Source organism: Strigops habroptila, chromosome 3 (genome assembly GCF_004027225.2).
Source record: "Strigops habroptila isolate Jane chromosome 3, bStrHab1.2.pri, whole genome shotgun sequence".
NCBI classification, from domain to species: Eukaryota; Metazoa; Chordata; class Aves; order Psittaciformes; family Psittacidae; genus Strigops; species Strigops habroptila.
Window position 1 is genome coordinate 70,318,963 of NC_044279.2, and position 18,198 is coordinate 70,337,160.

General features: G+C 36.9%; 1 protein-coding gene and 1 long non-coding RNA gene across 5 annotated transcripts in view; one reads left to right on the top strand and one right to left on the bottom strand.

Moving 5' to 3' along the window:
• TRIM24 (tripartite motif containing 24) overlaps positions 1-18,198 on the top strand; it is a 63,666-nt gene that overhangs the window by 27,608 nt on the left and 17,860 nt on the right. For 3 of the 4 annotated variants that reach the window (XM_030478702.1, XM_030478703.1, XM_030478704.1), the window contains exons 3-8: positions 8,282-8,429; positions 10,762-10,894; positions 12,150-12,266; positions 13,420-13,534; positions 14,237-14,383; positions 16,398-16,515. In XM_030478702.1, the coding sequence (XP_030334562.1) occupies positions 8,282-8,429; positions 10,762-10,894; positions 12,150-12,266; positions 13,420-13,534; positions 14,237-14,383; positions 16,398-16,515 (778 nt within the window). Of the gene's footprint in view, positions 1-6,934; positions 7,137-8,281; positions 8,430-10,761; positions 10,895-12,149; positions 12,267-13,419; positions 13,535-14,236; positions 14,384-16,397; positions 16,516-18,198 lie in introns of all 4 variants that reach the window. The other variant, XM_030478705.1, reaches the window with a different exon arrangement.
• Positions 11,310-11,888, bottom strand: LOC115604991. The gene is made up of 2 exons (XR_003990461.1): positions 11,608-11,888; positions 11,310-11,514 (listed from the first exon to the last, which is right to left on the bottom strand). It is a non-coding gene; the product is annotated as an uncharacterized LOC115604991 (long non-coding RNA).

An 18,198-nucleotide genomic window follows, 5' to 3' on the forward strand; every position in this document is an offset into this window, starting at 1 on the left:
CTTTTTGCTGTTTATATGCAGAAAAATACTTCAAGTGCTTAGTCAGCACATGGGGTAGCTACTCTAGAAAATCGGTAAAAATTAATGAGAACACGTGAAGAAATGGTTATCTTATTCTGAACTATTTTTAATTGCTGATATAAGACTGTATTGCTTGATATTGTTGATATTGTAAGTAAGGGATAGGCATCAGAATGGGAGTTTCTATGCTTTGGACAGGGCACTTGAAGTACTCTTTGAAACAGAAACCCGAACAACACTACATCAAGGGATCTGAATGTAAAATGGAGTCATCTAGTTAAATCAACCTTTTTTTCTTATCTCATCACTGACAAAGCATAGCGCTAAACATAGGCTCAAACTTCTAATTGAAGAAGATGGCATGCTGTAGTGGTTTCTTGTTTTTCTTATGTAGGTTGCCTATTGTTCCTTTTGCAATCAAATAACAGCCATCTCGTAAAACCAGAACCTGCTTAACTGGAAGAATAGTAATACTGGGATTTTTCCTCATGATGGTTTTTCAGGAGAAAAGTACTAATGTGGAAGCAGTACCAAATGAATAAATCACATCTCTATTAGTATCACGGTTTAGCAATCTCTGGTATCAAAATATTATATGTCTTCATTTTTAGCTACTAACAGAGTATCTCGTGTTTCTTTACTCATAAAATTTTTATTGAACTCTAGGACTTGCTGTAAATAACTCAGCCTCTTTATATGTTGCTGCATTCTTCATAATAACACTACACAAGTTGCTATGTCAATGTGGCTTGCATTTCAACTCATCCCCTAACATTTGGATGGTGGTCTTCTTTTATTTTGAAAATGCCTCTTTTTAGCTTTTCTGCTTGAGACCTGTACCACTGGCCCTAGATCTATTTCTTTTGGGGGCAGCTTCTTACAGGTCCTTTATTATGCAGTCTGCTTGTCTCAAAGCTTAGCTGAAATTTATGCATACGTGTATGAATGAGTATGTCGCTCAGGAACAGATGACAGTACCCAGTCAGGTTTGTGACACTAGCTCACTGATGATTAAAGGCATAAATGTTGTCATTGTCTCTGAGGAAGAGGAATTAACTTATGTCTGAAATCCATTAAACTGCATTCAGCTTATAAGGAGTTTTGCAACTGGATTTCTGAGAAATGATAGACCCTACCAGCAACTGAAATTTAGTTGGGAGTCTCCAGAAGTATGAGCAGTGTTCTGTTAATGTAGGACAGTTTTTTGCATGTGTGTGTGGTTTTTTTCTTGTTTTATTTGGGGTTTGGTTTGTTTTGGTTTTGTTTGGTTTTTTCCTCCCCTGGGTATTGCAGAGAAACATCTGAGTTTTGGAGATGGTTGTGAGATTTACACAAATTCTCTCAATACTCTACCAGTAAGAATGAGAAAATTAATAGTCCCTGTTGCATTGAAAATTTGATCAGAACTTTTTTAATGACTTTAAAATCAGGAAGAGAAGCAAGATAAAAAATAACTTTGTTATGCAGCAGCAGTCCTGAACTTTTTTTTTTGGGCCTGTGCCATAACCTCTTCTCAGTTATGTAACAAGTCCTCTAAGATATTTCTCTGGGGAGTGATGATGGAAGTGCAATTATTTTTCCTGGGTTTAGTGACAAAGTTGGGTTGTGGGGTTGTGGGTTTGATTTTTTTCTTTTTTTTTCTTTTTTTTTTCCTACTTACTGTCAAAGTTAAGTGGGGAACTAAGGCCTTTGAGACTTGTATAAGCAATTGAAAATTCAAGAAGGGTTTTTTATATTCTTGGGGTTGATCATAATCATGTAAAACTGGATGTACTCCAGTGGGTCATACGGTGTCAAAAGTTGGAGTTTGCACCAAACTCAGTCAGTGATGTCAGGGTAAGACAGGCACTTCCTTGGAATTGAAGGAGATGTCTCTTTTGTTTACCTTTTGGATCTTGATCTGCTGGAGACAAATACAGAGAAATTCCACATATTTCAGCAGCTGTTTTGGAATCATCCATTGTGTAAGCAAATGTCAGGGAGGTTCTTCAAGGCATTTGTGTTTCTTGACGTTCCCTTCTCAGACTTCTGTTTACTCTTCCATTCCATGTTTGTTTCTCTCTCTCTCCCTAACAAAAACCGGCAGGCTTGCCATTTGGAAAGCATGTCTGTTCTTCAGCTAAATTCCCTGGCTGAACTCAGCATACTTTCTGCAGCAGTTGAAGGCAAACCAGCAGACTTTGCTGAACCAGTGGAGTAGTACCTTCACATGCTTTTCTGCTGACCTTTTTTTGGTTTTGGATTGTTGTTTTTTGTTTGTTTATTTGTTTTAAATGGAGCTAGATGTTTTGTTAGATACCTGCCAAGTAAGTGTGTACCTTACCTCCTGGAATTGAATGATATGCAGTTCTGTTTTGTTTGAATAGATTTATTTTGGTCTGATAATGAAGTTTTTTGGACTTCTACATTGGAACAAAAAAAAAAAAAAAGCTGCACCATTCTATAAAGCTGTCTTTATAGAATGTGGAACAGTGATGTTAACTCAATAATAGTTAAATAGATCAGTGTCTTGTTCAAGGGTTAACATTAGGAGGTTTAAGGCTGATCCATCCTATCAGCCTGTCTTGTTTTGTCTTGGAAGGAGCAAAGAGAAAAAGAGAGAAAAAATTGTGAATAGGAAGATGGGGAACAGATCAGAGGAATTAAAGTGGAAAAGATACTGAGACTCGCAGGAAATACTGATCAGGGATCATTCAAATTCTTTGGCTATTTTATAGACGTTTTCTGCTGAGATGGTTAGTTTGGCTTCGGTAGTTAGGTAGCTTTAGCAGGATGCTTATTAAATTCCGATTAAGAAATTGGAACTAGAGGTAAGCTATAGGTTCTCTGCAAGCGACGTGGCTTAGAACCACTGGTCCATATCTGTGACTAGCCTGTGTATGTGTGTTGTCAGGAAGGACTGGTTATTTCAATTCAAGATAGACAGCAGAAAAAAACCCCACCCCACTTTCAAATTCAACAGTTGGTTATTTCAGGTTTAAAATGTTACTAATGCTAAAATAGTGTTTAGTGTATTGAATTAAAACTGTAGGATTGAGTGGCATATCATGGAGCCTGGCATTGTGTGGTGAGAATAGTAACTAGAACCCATGAACATGCTATCCATCTATCTAAAATCATGTTTACCTTATCTGAGCCTGGTTTTGGCAGTTCAGTACTCTACTTACATAGCTATGCTTTCTAGCAATTACTACTGCAAACTTCAGGAGCAAAAGAAGTAAGCATAAAGACAGTGTAAAACTCCCTGGTATATGTTCTGCAAGGAAATTCCTGGTTAGCATTAGAGAACATTAAGGATTTTGTGCTGGCTATTAGCACAGGAAGCTTTCCAGAAGAAGCGAGACTAACGGGAAATGCAGTTGTGATCTTTCTCAAAAATCATTGTAGGTTGTGGGCAACTAGAACATAAATACTTGGAAAGAGAAGATCCTTTATCATTTTTTCACATTATGATTTACTCTAAGTCTTGGCAAAATTATTGAATGCTGAAGAGAAGTTCAAAAATAAATGAATTATATTTGATTCATGAAAATGAGTGGAAAGGATTTTCAAACCCAAGAGATGTTACTGAAGTAAATGCTAAATTTGAATAAGACTAAAGGGTAGACAAGTGAAGGAAATTTAGGAACTTAACAGAAGAAAATTGTTTAATGCATGTGCAAAGCCATGAAAGTAAAAATGAGAAGTGTGATATTGATGCAGAAGAGAAGATCATAGTGATAACTGATGTTGCTGCAGCATATAGAGTAAAGCATTTTAGTCTGGGTCCTAATTCTCATAGCTTCTGCGTTCAAAAGAGAAGATGTATAAAAATATTTTTGATAGTAAGAACACTTTCTGTATCTTTACCAGTTACTGATCTGAGAGTTTAAAATGTTATAGTAGGAATGAAGAACAGTTGGACTTTGAGATATTGGGAATGTCGTAACAGAACAAGGTACAAGTTTAGATCTGATACTAGATCTGGATAGTAAGACAAGCAAACCTGAGTGGCGTAATAGAATAATTAATGAGGACAATTTAGAATAAAAAGTTTCTCTAGTTTTGTATGGTGCCAGCCATGTGTTCTTCCACCATGTATTCTTCCAAAGAACTGTTATGCTAAATAGCTTATCAAAGCTGTAGCCGTGCCCACTGGCAGTGGGTAATATACTCAAGTCATGATATGGTTTTCTTGTGCTTCGAAGAGAAGCAGCTGATGATCGGATATTGGGGAAAGAACAATATGTTGATCAGGGTTCATGCATTTTGAGACATCAGCATGTGGTTTGTATTTAGAGTTACATATAGGCGAGACTGTCCCAGGTGCTATCTTTGGTGATTTTGTATGTGCCATGAGGTAGTTACATAACTATTAGCATCAACGTTTTTTGGATCTACTGTAGTTTAACCCCAGCTGGCATCTAAGGACCACACAGCTACTCACTCACTCCCATCCTCCCCTGGTGGGATGGGGAGGAGAATCAGAAAAAGGTAAAATTCATGGATTGAGATAAGAACAGTTTAATAATGGAAATAAATAATACTAGTAACGATAATGAAAAGGAGAGAAAGAAAGAGAAATAAACCCCAATAAACACAAGTGATGCACAATACAATTGCTCACTACCCACTGACAGATGCCCATCCCATCCCTGAGCAGCGATCTACCCTTCCAGGTAACTCCCCCCAGTTTATATACTGGGCATGACGTGCTGTGGTATGGAATACCCTTTTGGCTAGTTCGGTTCAGCCGTCCTGTCTCTGCTTCCTCCTGACTTCTTGCGCCTCACCTCATTGGCAGAGCATGAGAGACTGAAAAGTCCTTGATCAGAGTTTAAGCATTACTTAGCAACAACTAAAACGTCAGTGTGTTATCAGTATTGTCCTCAGACTAAAGCCAGAACACAGCACCACACCAGCTATTAGGAAGAAAATTAACTATCCCAGCCAAAACTAGGACAGTATCCAATGAAGGAAACAATTGCATCTAATTTACACTGGTGAAGCTTGGAATGTTAGTTCACGCAATATTCCTCTGGGCTACTTGGCTCTCTTCTTTTGAAACTCAGAAACCTTTGCTTGCTTATTTAATCTCTTTAATACTCAAAGTATATTTATTTGGAAGAGTGGTTAGTTACTACAGTAGTTGGAAAGCCAGCTGTATTATCTCAACTCCTTGCATGTAAATCTGTTTTTAAGTAAATATATAAGCTTTTACAACAGAAAAAAATGGTACTTACCTGCAACATGCTGAGTAATTTCAGCTTTCATTAAATTTGAATGAAGGCTGAATGAACACTTCCCAGGGTTATAAATACTAGAACTAGTAACTGAATTAAATATAATTACAAGGCAAACTCAATTAAAAATAAATATCTATCTAACCAGAATAAAGGCTTACAGGTTAACTAGGGAGAGTTTTCTTTGAAATCACTGAAGCATTGCTTGTATGAGTCACAAAAATAAGAGTGAAACAAGTTTTATGTTTTGTAAGAGCACAGCAAATATTTGCGGTAATTGTACTTCATGTACTTTGGCTATATGACTTATTCTAATAACTAGGAATTCTAGCAAAATCCAAGCTATATCTGAAAATGCATATTTCAAGTAAGAAGTGAGTAGAAGGAAATCTAGTTTCTACCTAGAAGGCATAGCTATTCTGACAGCATGAGTTATGATGTCCGTGAAAAATTGGAGAAATATGTCTCTCTTCCACTTGGTGGTTTTAAAGTGTTTAAAGCTGGAATATATATATATGGGACTACAAAGGAGGAATTGCAGTTCATTTGGCAGAGCCTGATTATTGGTTATTGAATCACAATCTTCTTTCCAACTATAGCAGGTCAAACCAGTTGGAAAAAAAAACCCCAAAACCCTAAAGCATATTGAAAAAAGAAAATAGACGAAGGTCTTGGAATCTAGGAGGAATGAATAACTTCAAAAATCTTTTGAACTTACTTAAATGCCCTGGCACGTAGCAAGTTTATCTGCCCAAGTTTGTTAAAGGTGACCTGGAAAGGCTGTTGTGGTTTTGTTTTTTTTTTTAACCCATTTCTTGTATTATTATTTTTTTTAATTGGGCTCCTGCCTCTTTCTTCTCCCCACCCCCCCTTTTTTTTGTCTTTGTTTTGCTTTTTTGACTTAAAGAATGCCTGAAATATTTTTTGTTGGGTTTTTTTTTTTTTCTTCACTTATTTTGTTTTCACTGTTGGGGTTTTTTTACATTGGAAAAACAAATACCCAATCCCTCACTCTCCACTCTAGCTTGCAAAACCACCTCTGGTTATCTGGGGGCATAGAACAATCGAACCTCTCTGGCAACAAGGCCGATTTTACTTGTCTTGCAGTAGTTCACTGCAGTGATGATGTAACCCAACCTTGGGCTACAGTGGTGTTATCAATCCAGTTGCACACCACAGTCTTGCAGAGGGTTGCGTTGGCACACCTGAGGAGAAGATGACTGGTGAAGGAGAAGGGAGGGGATTTCTTTCCTACGAGTTCCTGCCAGAGAAAACGTAACATTGCAGTAACGCTTCAGTGTAGTTGCTTGTTTTAAAGTGGTTTTTTTTTTCAGGAAGCCATGCTGAGTCCTTAGGAGTAGGTTGTTGGGTTTGGGGTTTTTTTTCCCCTCCAAAATATCATTGAAACAAAGAATTAAGAGCAAGTAAGATTTTTTCAGTTTTCTGATTACGATTAACTTAATTGCTATACTTTGATTTTCTTGACTTTTATATGACGTCCTGACTTTCATATTTCTCCCTAGTCAACTAGTCCGGATAGGATTAGAATTTTATTGTTAAGAGAACATGGGGAAGGAAAAAAAATAGAAGATAAAAAAAAAATAGAAGATTTTTAAAATTAAAACTTTCAGGCCTCCTTTTTGTAGAGAAACAGAAAAAGGGGCACAAGCCCAATTTTTTTTCCTTTGCAGGTCACCTTTAATGAAAAGGAACTGCTTCAAACTCCAAGTGACAACAAGAGAGGGGTCAACAACCCTTGTGTTTTAACTTCATTTCTCAGAAGATACTTGCTTTGAGAGGCAACATGATGCAGAAGAATAAGCACAGCACTGGGAATCTGGAACGCCTATATTCAAATTCCAGTTCTGTCAGTAACTTGCTATGTGGCCTAAGGCAAGTTCTGTGCTAATTTTCCTCTTTTTCTTGAAGGGGAAACTGGGACATAGTTCTACGTGTATATTTGCATAGGATGTAAATACTTGCTTCCTCTTTAACTTAACCTACATTTATCTTGTGTGAGTGCAGGAGTTGGCTTTTCTTTATTTTTTTTTTAATCAAACTGAAAACTAAACTAAAATCTAAAATTTTCATCTTGTGGCTCCTGCATGCAGAATTCCATCACTATAGACATCTTCAGATATCTTGAGGCTTTTGTTTGCAGCAGTGCTTAATGTTGGTAGAAATGGATGGTAATTACCTGAAGAAGTGTCTGCATAAGCATGTTCACTATTTTTAACACCAAAAACCCCTTGAAGGCATGACTACAGAGGCATTTTAAAGGAGGAGTTAAAAATGAAATAAGTTAGGGACATGTGTAGTGATGGTGTCCTTCATTCATAGTTTTCAACCTGTTGTTCGAATTGTGGATACGTAGGAATTTTTTCTTGTGTGTATTGACTCTGTGCAGAGAGGTTTTGGTCTGCTTTCAGGTTTATTTTCCTTATTTATTTTTTTCTAGATCTCTTGGGTATAGTCCAGAGAGGCCCAGGAATTAACAGTCTGTAGTTTGAAAATTATTATGCATTGGTTGCAAATCTGTTCTAGGGGAGCTTTACTGATAAGCTTAACTGGAATGCTCTTTGTAAGTGGTGATGCAGAGATTCCTGAGAAGAATCCTGCTGTTCAGCATGTATGTACTTCCTAAAACTCTAAGAGGGTGAACAGAAACCAAAACTAAAGCTTCTGTGTGAACTGAGGGAGGCTTCTGAAAAATCAGAACAGTGTTGATTGTGTTCTATCTTGAGTAAATATTTCACAAGAAGATATTATATATAGTAAACATTATATGACTTTTAAGTGTGCAGTGTTGGACAGAAAGGAAAGGTTTTAGAGTAACACTGACAAAATGATCACTTTCTTTGAAAAGTCACGTTCAGTTACTTTTATGCAGTTATTTATAGTGTTCCTGTACCTCAGGCAGTTTTCCGTTCTCATTTCACTGTATTCAGAAAACTGTAGAAGTGCACTGATATATGAACAACAGCTTGTATGTATATTCCATATTCATTTTAACAGCCACCTTTCCTTCCTCACGTCAGGTCTGTACAAGCTGTGACGACAATGCAGAAGCTAATGGGTTTTGTGTGGAATGTGTAGAATGGCTGTGCAAGACCTGCATCAGAGCTCACCAGAGGGTTAAGTTCACAAAGGATCATACTGTAAGACAGAAAGAGGAAGTATCTCCAGGTAACATACTTGATTTATAATTTCATAAAAATGTGTGTCAGCATTGGAAAACTGTGTTAGACCACCACATTTCTTTTTAAAAAGAAAAGTGATAAATAAAAAAAATATATTCCTCAATCCTAGTAAATGTAAAAGGACAGATTAATTATGATGTAACCCTTTGGTGTATATGGATTGGTGGAACTGTGTTATATTTCTGGTTGGGAATGGATATGTTTTAACAGTTTCCTGCCTCACACTTATTTCAATTACATTGCTGAAGGCTGCAAGCATCTGAACAAATTCTGGTGTTTCTTTGCCTGCTGTCCATCTAAGTGGATCTCTTAAATGGTCCACCTAACAAAAGAGAAAACTATTTTAAGCATTGGCTGCATTAGAACATAGCTATTGAAAAGTAAGTCTTTGTCATGGCTGAGCGTATGACAGCTGTTTTTCTGCCAGACACGTTGCATAGTGGCAAGAAACTCTAGAAATCGGTATGTCATATTTTTATGCAAAGTGTTTTAAACCAGTAAACACACATAGATTTTTATCATTCACCTGCAGTGATTGCAAATTTTCGTCTAGACTTGAGACCAGCTGCAGAAAATACTGCTTTATGCATTTGGCTCCTCTAGTACCTCCTCTAAACTGAATGGTTTATATGAACTTTATTGTTGTATACTGTACTGCAGCAAAAGGAACACTAATAGATAATATTTTTTTAAGCACTCTTATAAAGCGTATGTTTTAGGTAAGTATATTTTAAGTTTGAAATGTTTTGACTTGGGAATTAAAGGGAAGTATGTTATGAATTGGGGTATTTTTCCTCAGTAGGATCTATGGTAATTCAGGTTGGAAGAGCTCTGATGAAATCATCTAGTCCAGCCTGCTTAAAGCAGTCAGCCGTGAGATCAGATCAAGTTGCTCAGGGCTTTATCCATTTGGGCCTGAGTACCAACAAGGATGGACATCGTGTACATTATAGCCTTTCCGAGAAATCTTAACTGTTCTTGTGGTTAAAAAGGTTGAACTTTTATTCATTGAGAACCTGTTTTGCTTCAGTTTATGCCCATAATGTCTTGGGTTTTAGTGATATTGTAGGCAATTATAAACATAATAGGATACTGAGTAACATTCTACCCTTTCTAGTGAGTCCATTGGACTTGCATGATTCATCTTGTAAACTTGTAAAATATTTTTATAAATTACTATATATTATTATAAATTATTATGAACACAGGCATTGTAATACATATTTATTTTCATTCCACCATATCTAGACCTGTGAATTTTATATACAACGTGGGCTTTCACTTCTGTAATCTTTAGTGCTCAAAGGGAAGCTCCCAGTGTGATACTTTGAAGATACACACTGTATTCTCTATCCCACATTCAGATGTGGTTAATCGAAAGTGAGTACTGAGTGTACTTTCAGGGGAGGACAAAACTAGGTAAAAGTGTGTTGCTGGTCATGTTCAGTGTGACTTCGTGGTAGGAATGCTCTCTGTGCATGCAGGCCTCCTCTGAGTCTACTGGTCAGTTTCAAACAATTTTGAATGAATTGGACTTTGAAGGATACAGATCTGAAAATAACTTCTTCAATGTTTCATGAAAATAAGTGAACAAATGGGTATGGAAAAGAAACCTTATTGATCTGCAGTGAAGGATAAGCTGCAATATGAAGCCAGTTTTCATCAGAGGCCATGTAATCTTCATGAACTCAGTGTCCAACCTAACCCGTAAGAAATCAGGCTTTGTTGGTTCAATTGTTTTAAAGAACAGATTTCATATCTATCATCTGGTGGTGTTTCCTATGCTCTTCGGTATTTGCTCACTAGAAACTGAAGTAAGACCTCTCATTCATCTAGAATGGGTTCCTGAAAGGATGCTAGTAACTTCTGGTTGTTATATTCTATATGTTTTACACTTCTAAATACCCATGTCTTGATATCCTCAGACCCCTTTTTCATCCATTTGACTGAGAAGGAAGACAGAGTAACTACTTAAGTCAGCAATCTCCTTATTTCCATTTAAGAAAGGAACTTGCTGGTTGTGCAATGTCTTTTGCAACTGCAACAGTACTGGCTACTCCTTCTGTAAATAGTTTTGTGGGGTCACAATAAGTTATGGTAAAATAGGTGCTAGGCATTCTCCATGAGAGAGGGTGTTAGCTGCATGCTTGATCAAGAGTGAGACATTGCAGTTTGAGCTTACAGCTGTTATATTCTTGATTAGGTGGCCTGATACACACTTCTAGGATCTACTTGAGGAATGTGGTAAGGAAAAACAGGAAAATGCAGATCTTTAATAATTTCAGAAGACTGGACTGACATCTTCCTTTATTCAACAGAGGCAGTTGGTGTGACCAGTCAGCGACCTGTGTTTTGCCCTTACCACAAAAAGGAGCAGTTGAAATTATATTGTGAAACCTGTGACAAGTTGACCTGCCGAGACTGTCAGTTACTAGAACACAAAGAGCACAGGTATTGAAACAAAGTACATGTTTTATGCAACTCACTTACAGGAAGATAGCCTGAAGTTGATTGTAGCTACATGGAATACAGTCAGGTGAAAAAAGCGCAAAATAAAATTTTTGGCTTAGAAAAGAAGCCCACAAATAAAGAGAGTTTGTATCCAAGAGAGTGTGGCGGCTGAGTGTGTGACAGTTTAAAATAAAACCTAATTCTTCCCGTTGTTAATCTGATGACTTGAGCACAAGACCTCTCTTTACTGTCAAGTTATTTGGATAGAATTTGTTGGTATGCAGCAATTCAGAGTCTTAAAGTGCAGGGGCTGTGTTATGCAACTGTACACTTATGTGCAATTTCAATTGTCCTTCAACAAGGTGATTATATAAAGGAACATTACCAAAGGATTTCAGAACAGAGCAAATGGGCATTTTTTTTTCTGTGAAGAGCCCTTTAAACAGAAGAGTTAACCTAAAGTTTGGCTGTACTGTACTTTGACAACACAATAACACCCAGATCTCTGGGTTGCTGTTCTTTGGTTATCTCTTACTGGCCACAGAAGCTGAAAAGCAGGATTATATACAACTTCTGAGTACAAGACAAGAATCTTGCTGTCCAACACATACAGTAGTGGTCTGGGGCAGATGTAATCTTAGGTTAAATATTAATATGCTCGTTATTCCTGATGCAACCACCCAAAGAACTTGCTCACCCAACAAAGTGAACACCAGTTGGCTGAAGTGTTGGCCTTGCTCCTGCAGAATTGCAATCTTCCTCTTCAATTTTCCTTTTCTTAGAATTTATATCCCTTTCAGAATGTGCCACCTCTTTTTTCCCTCAAATTGTTGATGATTCCAGGTCCTTGATTTAAAATGTTGCTGACTTTTACTGACTCAGCAATCTCTCTTCTGTTTCTACATCCTTATCTTGCATGAAGTAATAGCTTACATGCACTTTCACTTACAAAGTGATGACTACAGCACAACATTAATTTTTCCTTTGCTAAAATTGGGCTATGGTCATGCAATATCCCTTCCTATTTACAAAATCATAGATTTCTCAAAAATACAGAAAATATGCTATAAATTCAAATATACTGTAAATACAATAGATCAGCATTTGTTGACATATGTTTCCATGATGACAGTTAGATTTTTGGACTTGAGCAGCATCTTTCTTGAATTAAAGAAGTCTTTTGTAAGGCAGTCTGCTTTTTAGCAAGTATACTACACATTTTTCATGTGTAAATACTCACTGTTTTTCCCTACAGGTACCAGTTTATAGAAGAAGCTTTTCAGAACCAGAAAGTGATCATTGAGACACTAATCACCAAATTGATGGAGAAAACTAAGTACATAAAATATACAGGGAAGCAGATCCAAAACAGGTATGTACCAGGTTTTGATGTTAAAACTGACACAGGGGACAACTTTATATACACTGTAACTTCTTGAAATGTTTAGATTAGTGTATTTTGTACCTCTCTCCTTTCATCCTTCCAGAAAGAGAAATACTAAAATCTTCAGTTTGCTGTAGTAACTGTTGTCTGTTTAATGGGCTTGGTTGTGTTAGGTAACTCTTCTGCTTAGCCAGAGGACTTAATGGGCAGCAAATAGCTTGGGTGCAACAGAACTTAGACAATAAAGCCTGTAGAAGGCAGTCTTACATTCTTTCCCCACCATCGGCATGCTTGTTTTCTCTGTGTAGATCCCTCTTAGAAAGTGAAAGGCTGTGACTCATGTTTTCATAATGCTTGTGACACATTTTGAAGATTTATGTAATACTTCTATGCTTGGGGCTTTATTCACTGGGTATTACAAACCTAGGAGAAAAATAAGTCTGTAAAATGCGTGCTGCAGTAGGCCTTTGTAACTGCTCCTTCAACAGAGTTCAAAGGCAGTACCCAGGAAGACTCAACACTGTATGGGATGTTGAGGCAACTTGAACTCTTCCTCTCTCTTTCCCTGTCTCTGAGTATGGTGGAGGTGGAAAAAAACAGCAGATAGCCTTCTCTTTTGCTGCATTGGAGTACTTATTCTCCCTCGTATATTAGCAGTAGTGGTTTTCACAATGCAAGATTGACCACTATTGTTGAAATAGCTAAATTAGAAAATCTATTTATTGTTAGTTTGGTTTTTTGGTTTTTTTTTTGTTTGTTTGTTTTGTTTCTCCAGTATTATTCTGCCTTAGATAGAAATTAAACAGTTTTGATTGATTGCTATGGACCATTCCAGAAATGTGCCAGACCACTAAAAACCAAGAATTTTAATTCCAGTAAGCATTTAATTTTTATCAGTGGCACATGTTAGTAATTTTACAGACTTATGGCATTAGAATTTGTCAGCAGTTAATTTTATCAAGGTCGCTGTTACTTGCTCTTTCTATTTCTCCTAGTAATTTTCCTGACTATGCATATCTGATGGTATATGTATTAATTGGTGCATATGACCAAGAAATACTGTAGTCTCAGCAACAGAGTAGAGGGGATTCGGTGGGTTTGTGAACTAAAAAACATTATTTTCTATGCTGTCTACTTACAGAATTCTTGAAGTGAATCAAAATCAAAAGCAGGTAGAACAAGATATTAAAGTTGCCATATTTACACTCATGGTGGAAATAAATAAAAAGGGAAAAGCTTTGCTGCATCAGTTGGAGGTAATTAAATTTCTATCATACGAAAAAAAATGACAAATTTTTTTTTTTTTTGTGTGGGGATTCACATTAAAATAAAATCCATTTCTAGCATCACCCACCTGTGCATGTCCTATCACAATTCCAAAGCAGAGAAATGTCTCACAAAAGCTGTTTGACCAAGTGGGGATTTTGGTGGGGGAGGAGAGGAGGATTTGTGTTTGGGGGGTGGTGGTTGTTTTGTAGTTATTATGTGTTCCCTGCTTTGTGAATCAGGGCTGCCTCTGAGCCCAATTTCTTTCTCCATGCTTTTGCAAGTCATAATCCTGTGTGTCATGCATGAAGAGTGTTTCCATCAGAATTTTCCATAAATTCATCAGTCCAATGAGAAATCAAAGGAGAGAATTGTCTAGAATGGATACCTGGAAAAATATTACCTCCAATTATTTTTTTCAAGAGAGTGTGTGTGTGTGTGTGTGTATGTAGAGACACACATATGTATGTGAAAATGTGTCATAAGAGAATATGGGGAATTTGTACAGGAAGCCCTGATATCTTGAATAAATGTATACTGACTTTTCTGTTTGATAGCTAAAGTCAGGGGCAGGAGTGCTTTTTAGAAGAGCTAAGCAAAACCACTTGATCATTGTGAATTACAAATATGAAAGCTAATGCCTGTTAACTGTAAATTGAACCCTCTGACTGGAACTGCTTTTCCACTTGTAGACTCTGGCAAAAGAGCATCGAATGAAGCTTCTGCAGCAACAACAGGAAGTGGCAGGTCTCTCTAAACAGCTGGAACATGTCATGAATTTTTCCAAATGGGCAGTCTCCAGTGGGAGCAGCACAGCACTACTGTACAGCAAACGCTTGGTAAGGTTAGGAAGATAGTTCTCTCCATTTACTTAGAGACTACAGTTAAGGCAGATACACACACAGACATTTGTCAGTAATGCTAGGGAATTAGACTTTCTAAGGACTCTCTACCAATAGGAATATTTGTGTACAGGTTTCAGTTTTCTCTTAAACATAAATACAGAATGTTTCTAATAACTTAGAATCATTTTTTGATACTCATTAAAATGCTGCAGGCTACAGCAGATAGCAGAATACTACTTGGTTTTATCAACTTCAAGTAGTTAAATTCATTTTGCCTGCCTTACACTGCCTCAGCCAGTCATATTTTTAATTGAATAGAGAAAGATGGCATCAGACTGAGTCATATTGTTTGTAATTGCTTAGTGTTGCTACAAAAACTTCTGCTATGTGAGTGAGAAAACAAGTTATGTTGCAGGCATCTTAACTTTATCAGCATTACGCAGTTGAAGAAGAAGAGCATTGAGCCCATAAAGCCTCAGCAAATGAGAAATATTTTTTCAAAAGAACAGATGAGCTTTAGGCTCCTGGGGTGTTTTGCTGGAAGTTGGTGTTATCTGGGAGTTGAGTAGCTATCCTGTCTGTGGACACTAGCAAATCTGTTCCTGAACAGTGATGCATAAAGAGCCTGCAAGACTTCTGCTCCAGCATATCCAACCACTTGAAACTAGGAGTGAGGAATGCCCAGCAGACTTCAATGCAGTTAGAGCTAGGAGGCAATGTCTGGGCTTCAGGGAAATAACACACTAAACGATTTGCTGGAAGACATCAGTTTCCCAGCCTAGTCATCTAGCATGAACAAAACACTGGTAGCTACCACTTTTACTTACAGGAGGTAACTAGCGTGCTCATGAGTTTATCAACAATATATGTGCACAATAAGAGGAATATGTGGAACAAACTATGACAAGAACTATGTGCAACCAGTTTTTGGGACAGGACTGGAATTTCTGTAGTGTAGTATACGTGATTCTGGTAGTGTACACAGAAATCCTAGGGAATCTATATTCAAAATGGTAGTGCACTTAAAATTTTCCATGGTCATAGAAAATACTTAAGTCTTGCTAAATGTTTTTTTATTTGGTCTAAAACTGACCTGCCTAAAATTGAAAGAAAAAACTTGTAAACTGGAAGCTCTTATAAAATTCCTATGTAAAAGATAACTAGTATAATTTTAAACAGGTAAGAAGTTTTCCAGGAAATAATGTATTATTCAAGAAAAATAAGTATTGAAGTGTTGTTTTTTCCGGTATCTGCTGTATGTTATTCTAAAACTAGTGCCCCTGTTAGGTATTTCTAGTGAAACAACTGCAAGAAAATATTTTCTTTCTGGGAACTAGATAAATACTGAGCATTTGATGGAGTATTCTTTTTGTGTAATATAATCATAGTCTAGTCCTTTGGAACCAAGGTGACTGAAGTTTATAAAACCTGCTCTTTTTGGCTCTGAAGAAAACTTAAATTTATTAACGGGAAAAGGAAAATTCTTTGTGATGATACTTGTTGCCAAAAGGATGTGATACTTTTATTTGAAAGAAAAATGAGTGGGCTAGCATAGGTTTTGGGGAAAACAAAACAACAATGGTTATGTGAATCTGTGCTTCACTTGCAAGTAGTTCAAGTCATTGAATGTAATGACCAAGCCTGTGGAAGGATTTGTATTTCTACAAGGGAAAATTAATGTTTTAATCTTTTTTTAGGCTCTAGTTGATTGCTTTTAAAACTACTTTAGGAATAAGGGAAAGATGCTGAGAACACATCTTTTGTTTGTAGCTTGGATAAATTTCTCTTTCACCTCAATTCTCTAGGGGTTTGTTCAGTTTTTGTTTGGGGTTTTTTGTGATGTGGGTTTTTTTTGTTTGTTTGTGCTTTTTTTGTTTTGGGGGGTGTGGGGTTTTTGGTGGCAGTGGGGTGTTTGTTTATTTCATGTTTTTTTTTGTTAAAGACCTTTTATGCTGTTTGGGTACATGGCTTTGACACCAGAGAGAAAAATCTTTTGTTCCTGTTACAGATTACATATCGACTACGATATCTTCTCCGAGCAAGGTGTGATGCTTCACCAGTGACTAACAATACCATCCAGTTTCACTGTGATCCTAGCTTCTGGGCTCAAAATATTTTCAATCTAGGTATGATAAAGTTTTATTAGCCCTTTGGTGTCTTGATCCTATTTTGAAAGCAGCTTTCTTTTTGTTAAGATAAATAGCCTTCTCATTATTCAGTTCTTGATTTACTTTATTACATTTATTTCCTTATCTATAGAAGACATTTAAAATATGTTGTATGGGGAAAAGTATTATTCATGAATACTTATGATAAGGTATTAACAAACTTCCCCTGCTTGAATGGTACATGTGATGGTGAAAATAGAAACTTTACTGGGCAATACAATGAAACAAGGAATACAACCTATAACCCTACTTCAAATCCTAAGAAAAGGATTTCAGAAGTCATCCTCATTCTGCATCTTCCAGCCCTTTCATCTCTTTCAATCCCATCTTCCCAAGCTGAAATCCATAGCAACAGCATAATATGTCCAGGAAAACTCCCATTTGCTCCCTTGTCAAGCTGAACAATAAGCCTTGCAGAACTGAGATGAAGAGAAGGGAAGAATATACAAAAGAAAACAAGAAGAACAGGGAAGAGAACACTTTTTTTTCACCATTGTCTGGCTTTCAGATTGTGAAGTTGTGGGGCAGAATTCAGGAGAAAGCATGTTTTTAACAGATTTGCAAATGTACTGCATCTTCATTATCCTAATAGATTTTGATCTAGTCTCCAAACTAGTCTCTACATTTTTTTTTTCTTGCAGCTCTAAGTTGCTAGATTTTTATGATACTGGTAGATCCCAAAACCTGAATGCTTGTGTGATTGCCTGAAAGCCTGAGTTTAACGGAGATAAGCATAGGAATCATAGGAATTCATTATCTTAGGAGCAGGAGTTAAAACTTAGGGGTCTTTTTAGTGTTTGACTGCTGTTATGCTTCCTTTCTCTCTCCACTGGTAGCTTGATGGGCATTTTGTTTTTCTGCCATGTGCAGAATGCTTTGTGAGATACCTGTGGGACCTTTTTCTGCCTTTTATCAGGAAGTGCAGTCAGCTCTACAAAGGTACAGAGAGGTGCAAATGTATGATTCTCTACAAAGGTAAAGAAAGAAAGTGTTATAGCAGTGCTTTAAGGTGAACAAGCTCCTTTCCCCACACCCTGAGGCATTGTATAGTAGCAGGGAAATTCTCGAAGTTCCTTCTCTGTAAATAATTTTCTTTGGGAAAGGAACTGAAAGTGAATCTCTTGTTTCCAGAAACAAACTGTCAAGCTGTGTGGTGATAATTGTGAACTGCTGCTAAACTGAGATGATACTTGCCAAGAGGGGACTTTTCTTTGTGTTTGGTTTTGGGCTTTTTTAAAAACATTTGCTTATTTAATGAGATGCTGAAATATGTTCCCTTGAATTCTGAAAAGTGCTATAATAGAGATGGCACCTATATAAATCAGCATAGGAGTTCTTCTAGCAGTTATCTGTTTAAGTGATAGATAAAACCAGATCACATTTATCTATCTGGTTTCAGAAATCACAACCTTTAGGCTGTTATGTTTATGATCAAACATGTTCAATTTCTGTAGATAAACCAGATTTAAGAACCCCTGAAGATAAGTCTGAGTAAAGAAACAACTTGGCTTGCATGGCTTGAATTGTAGTCAGGCTGCATGTTGCTGACAGTGTGATAACACCTGCACACTAATAGGATAGCTCTGTTATGAACGTCACAACGTAACATTTAAAGTGTCTTGATTCCATAACTTGTATGAT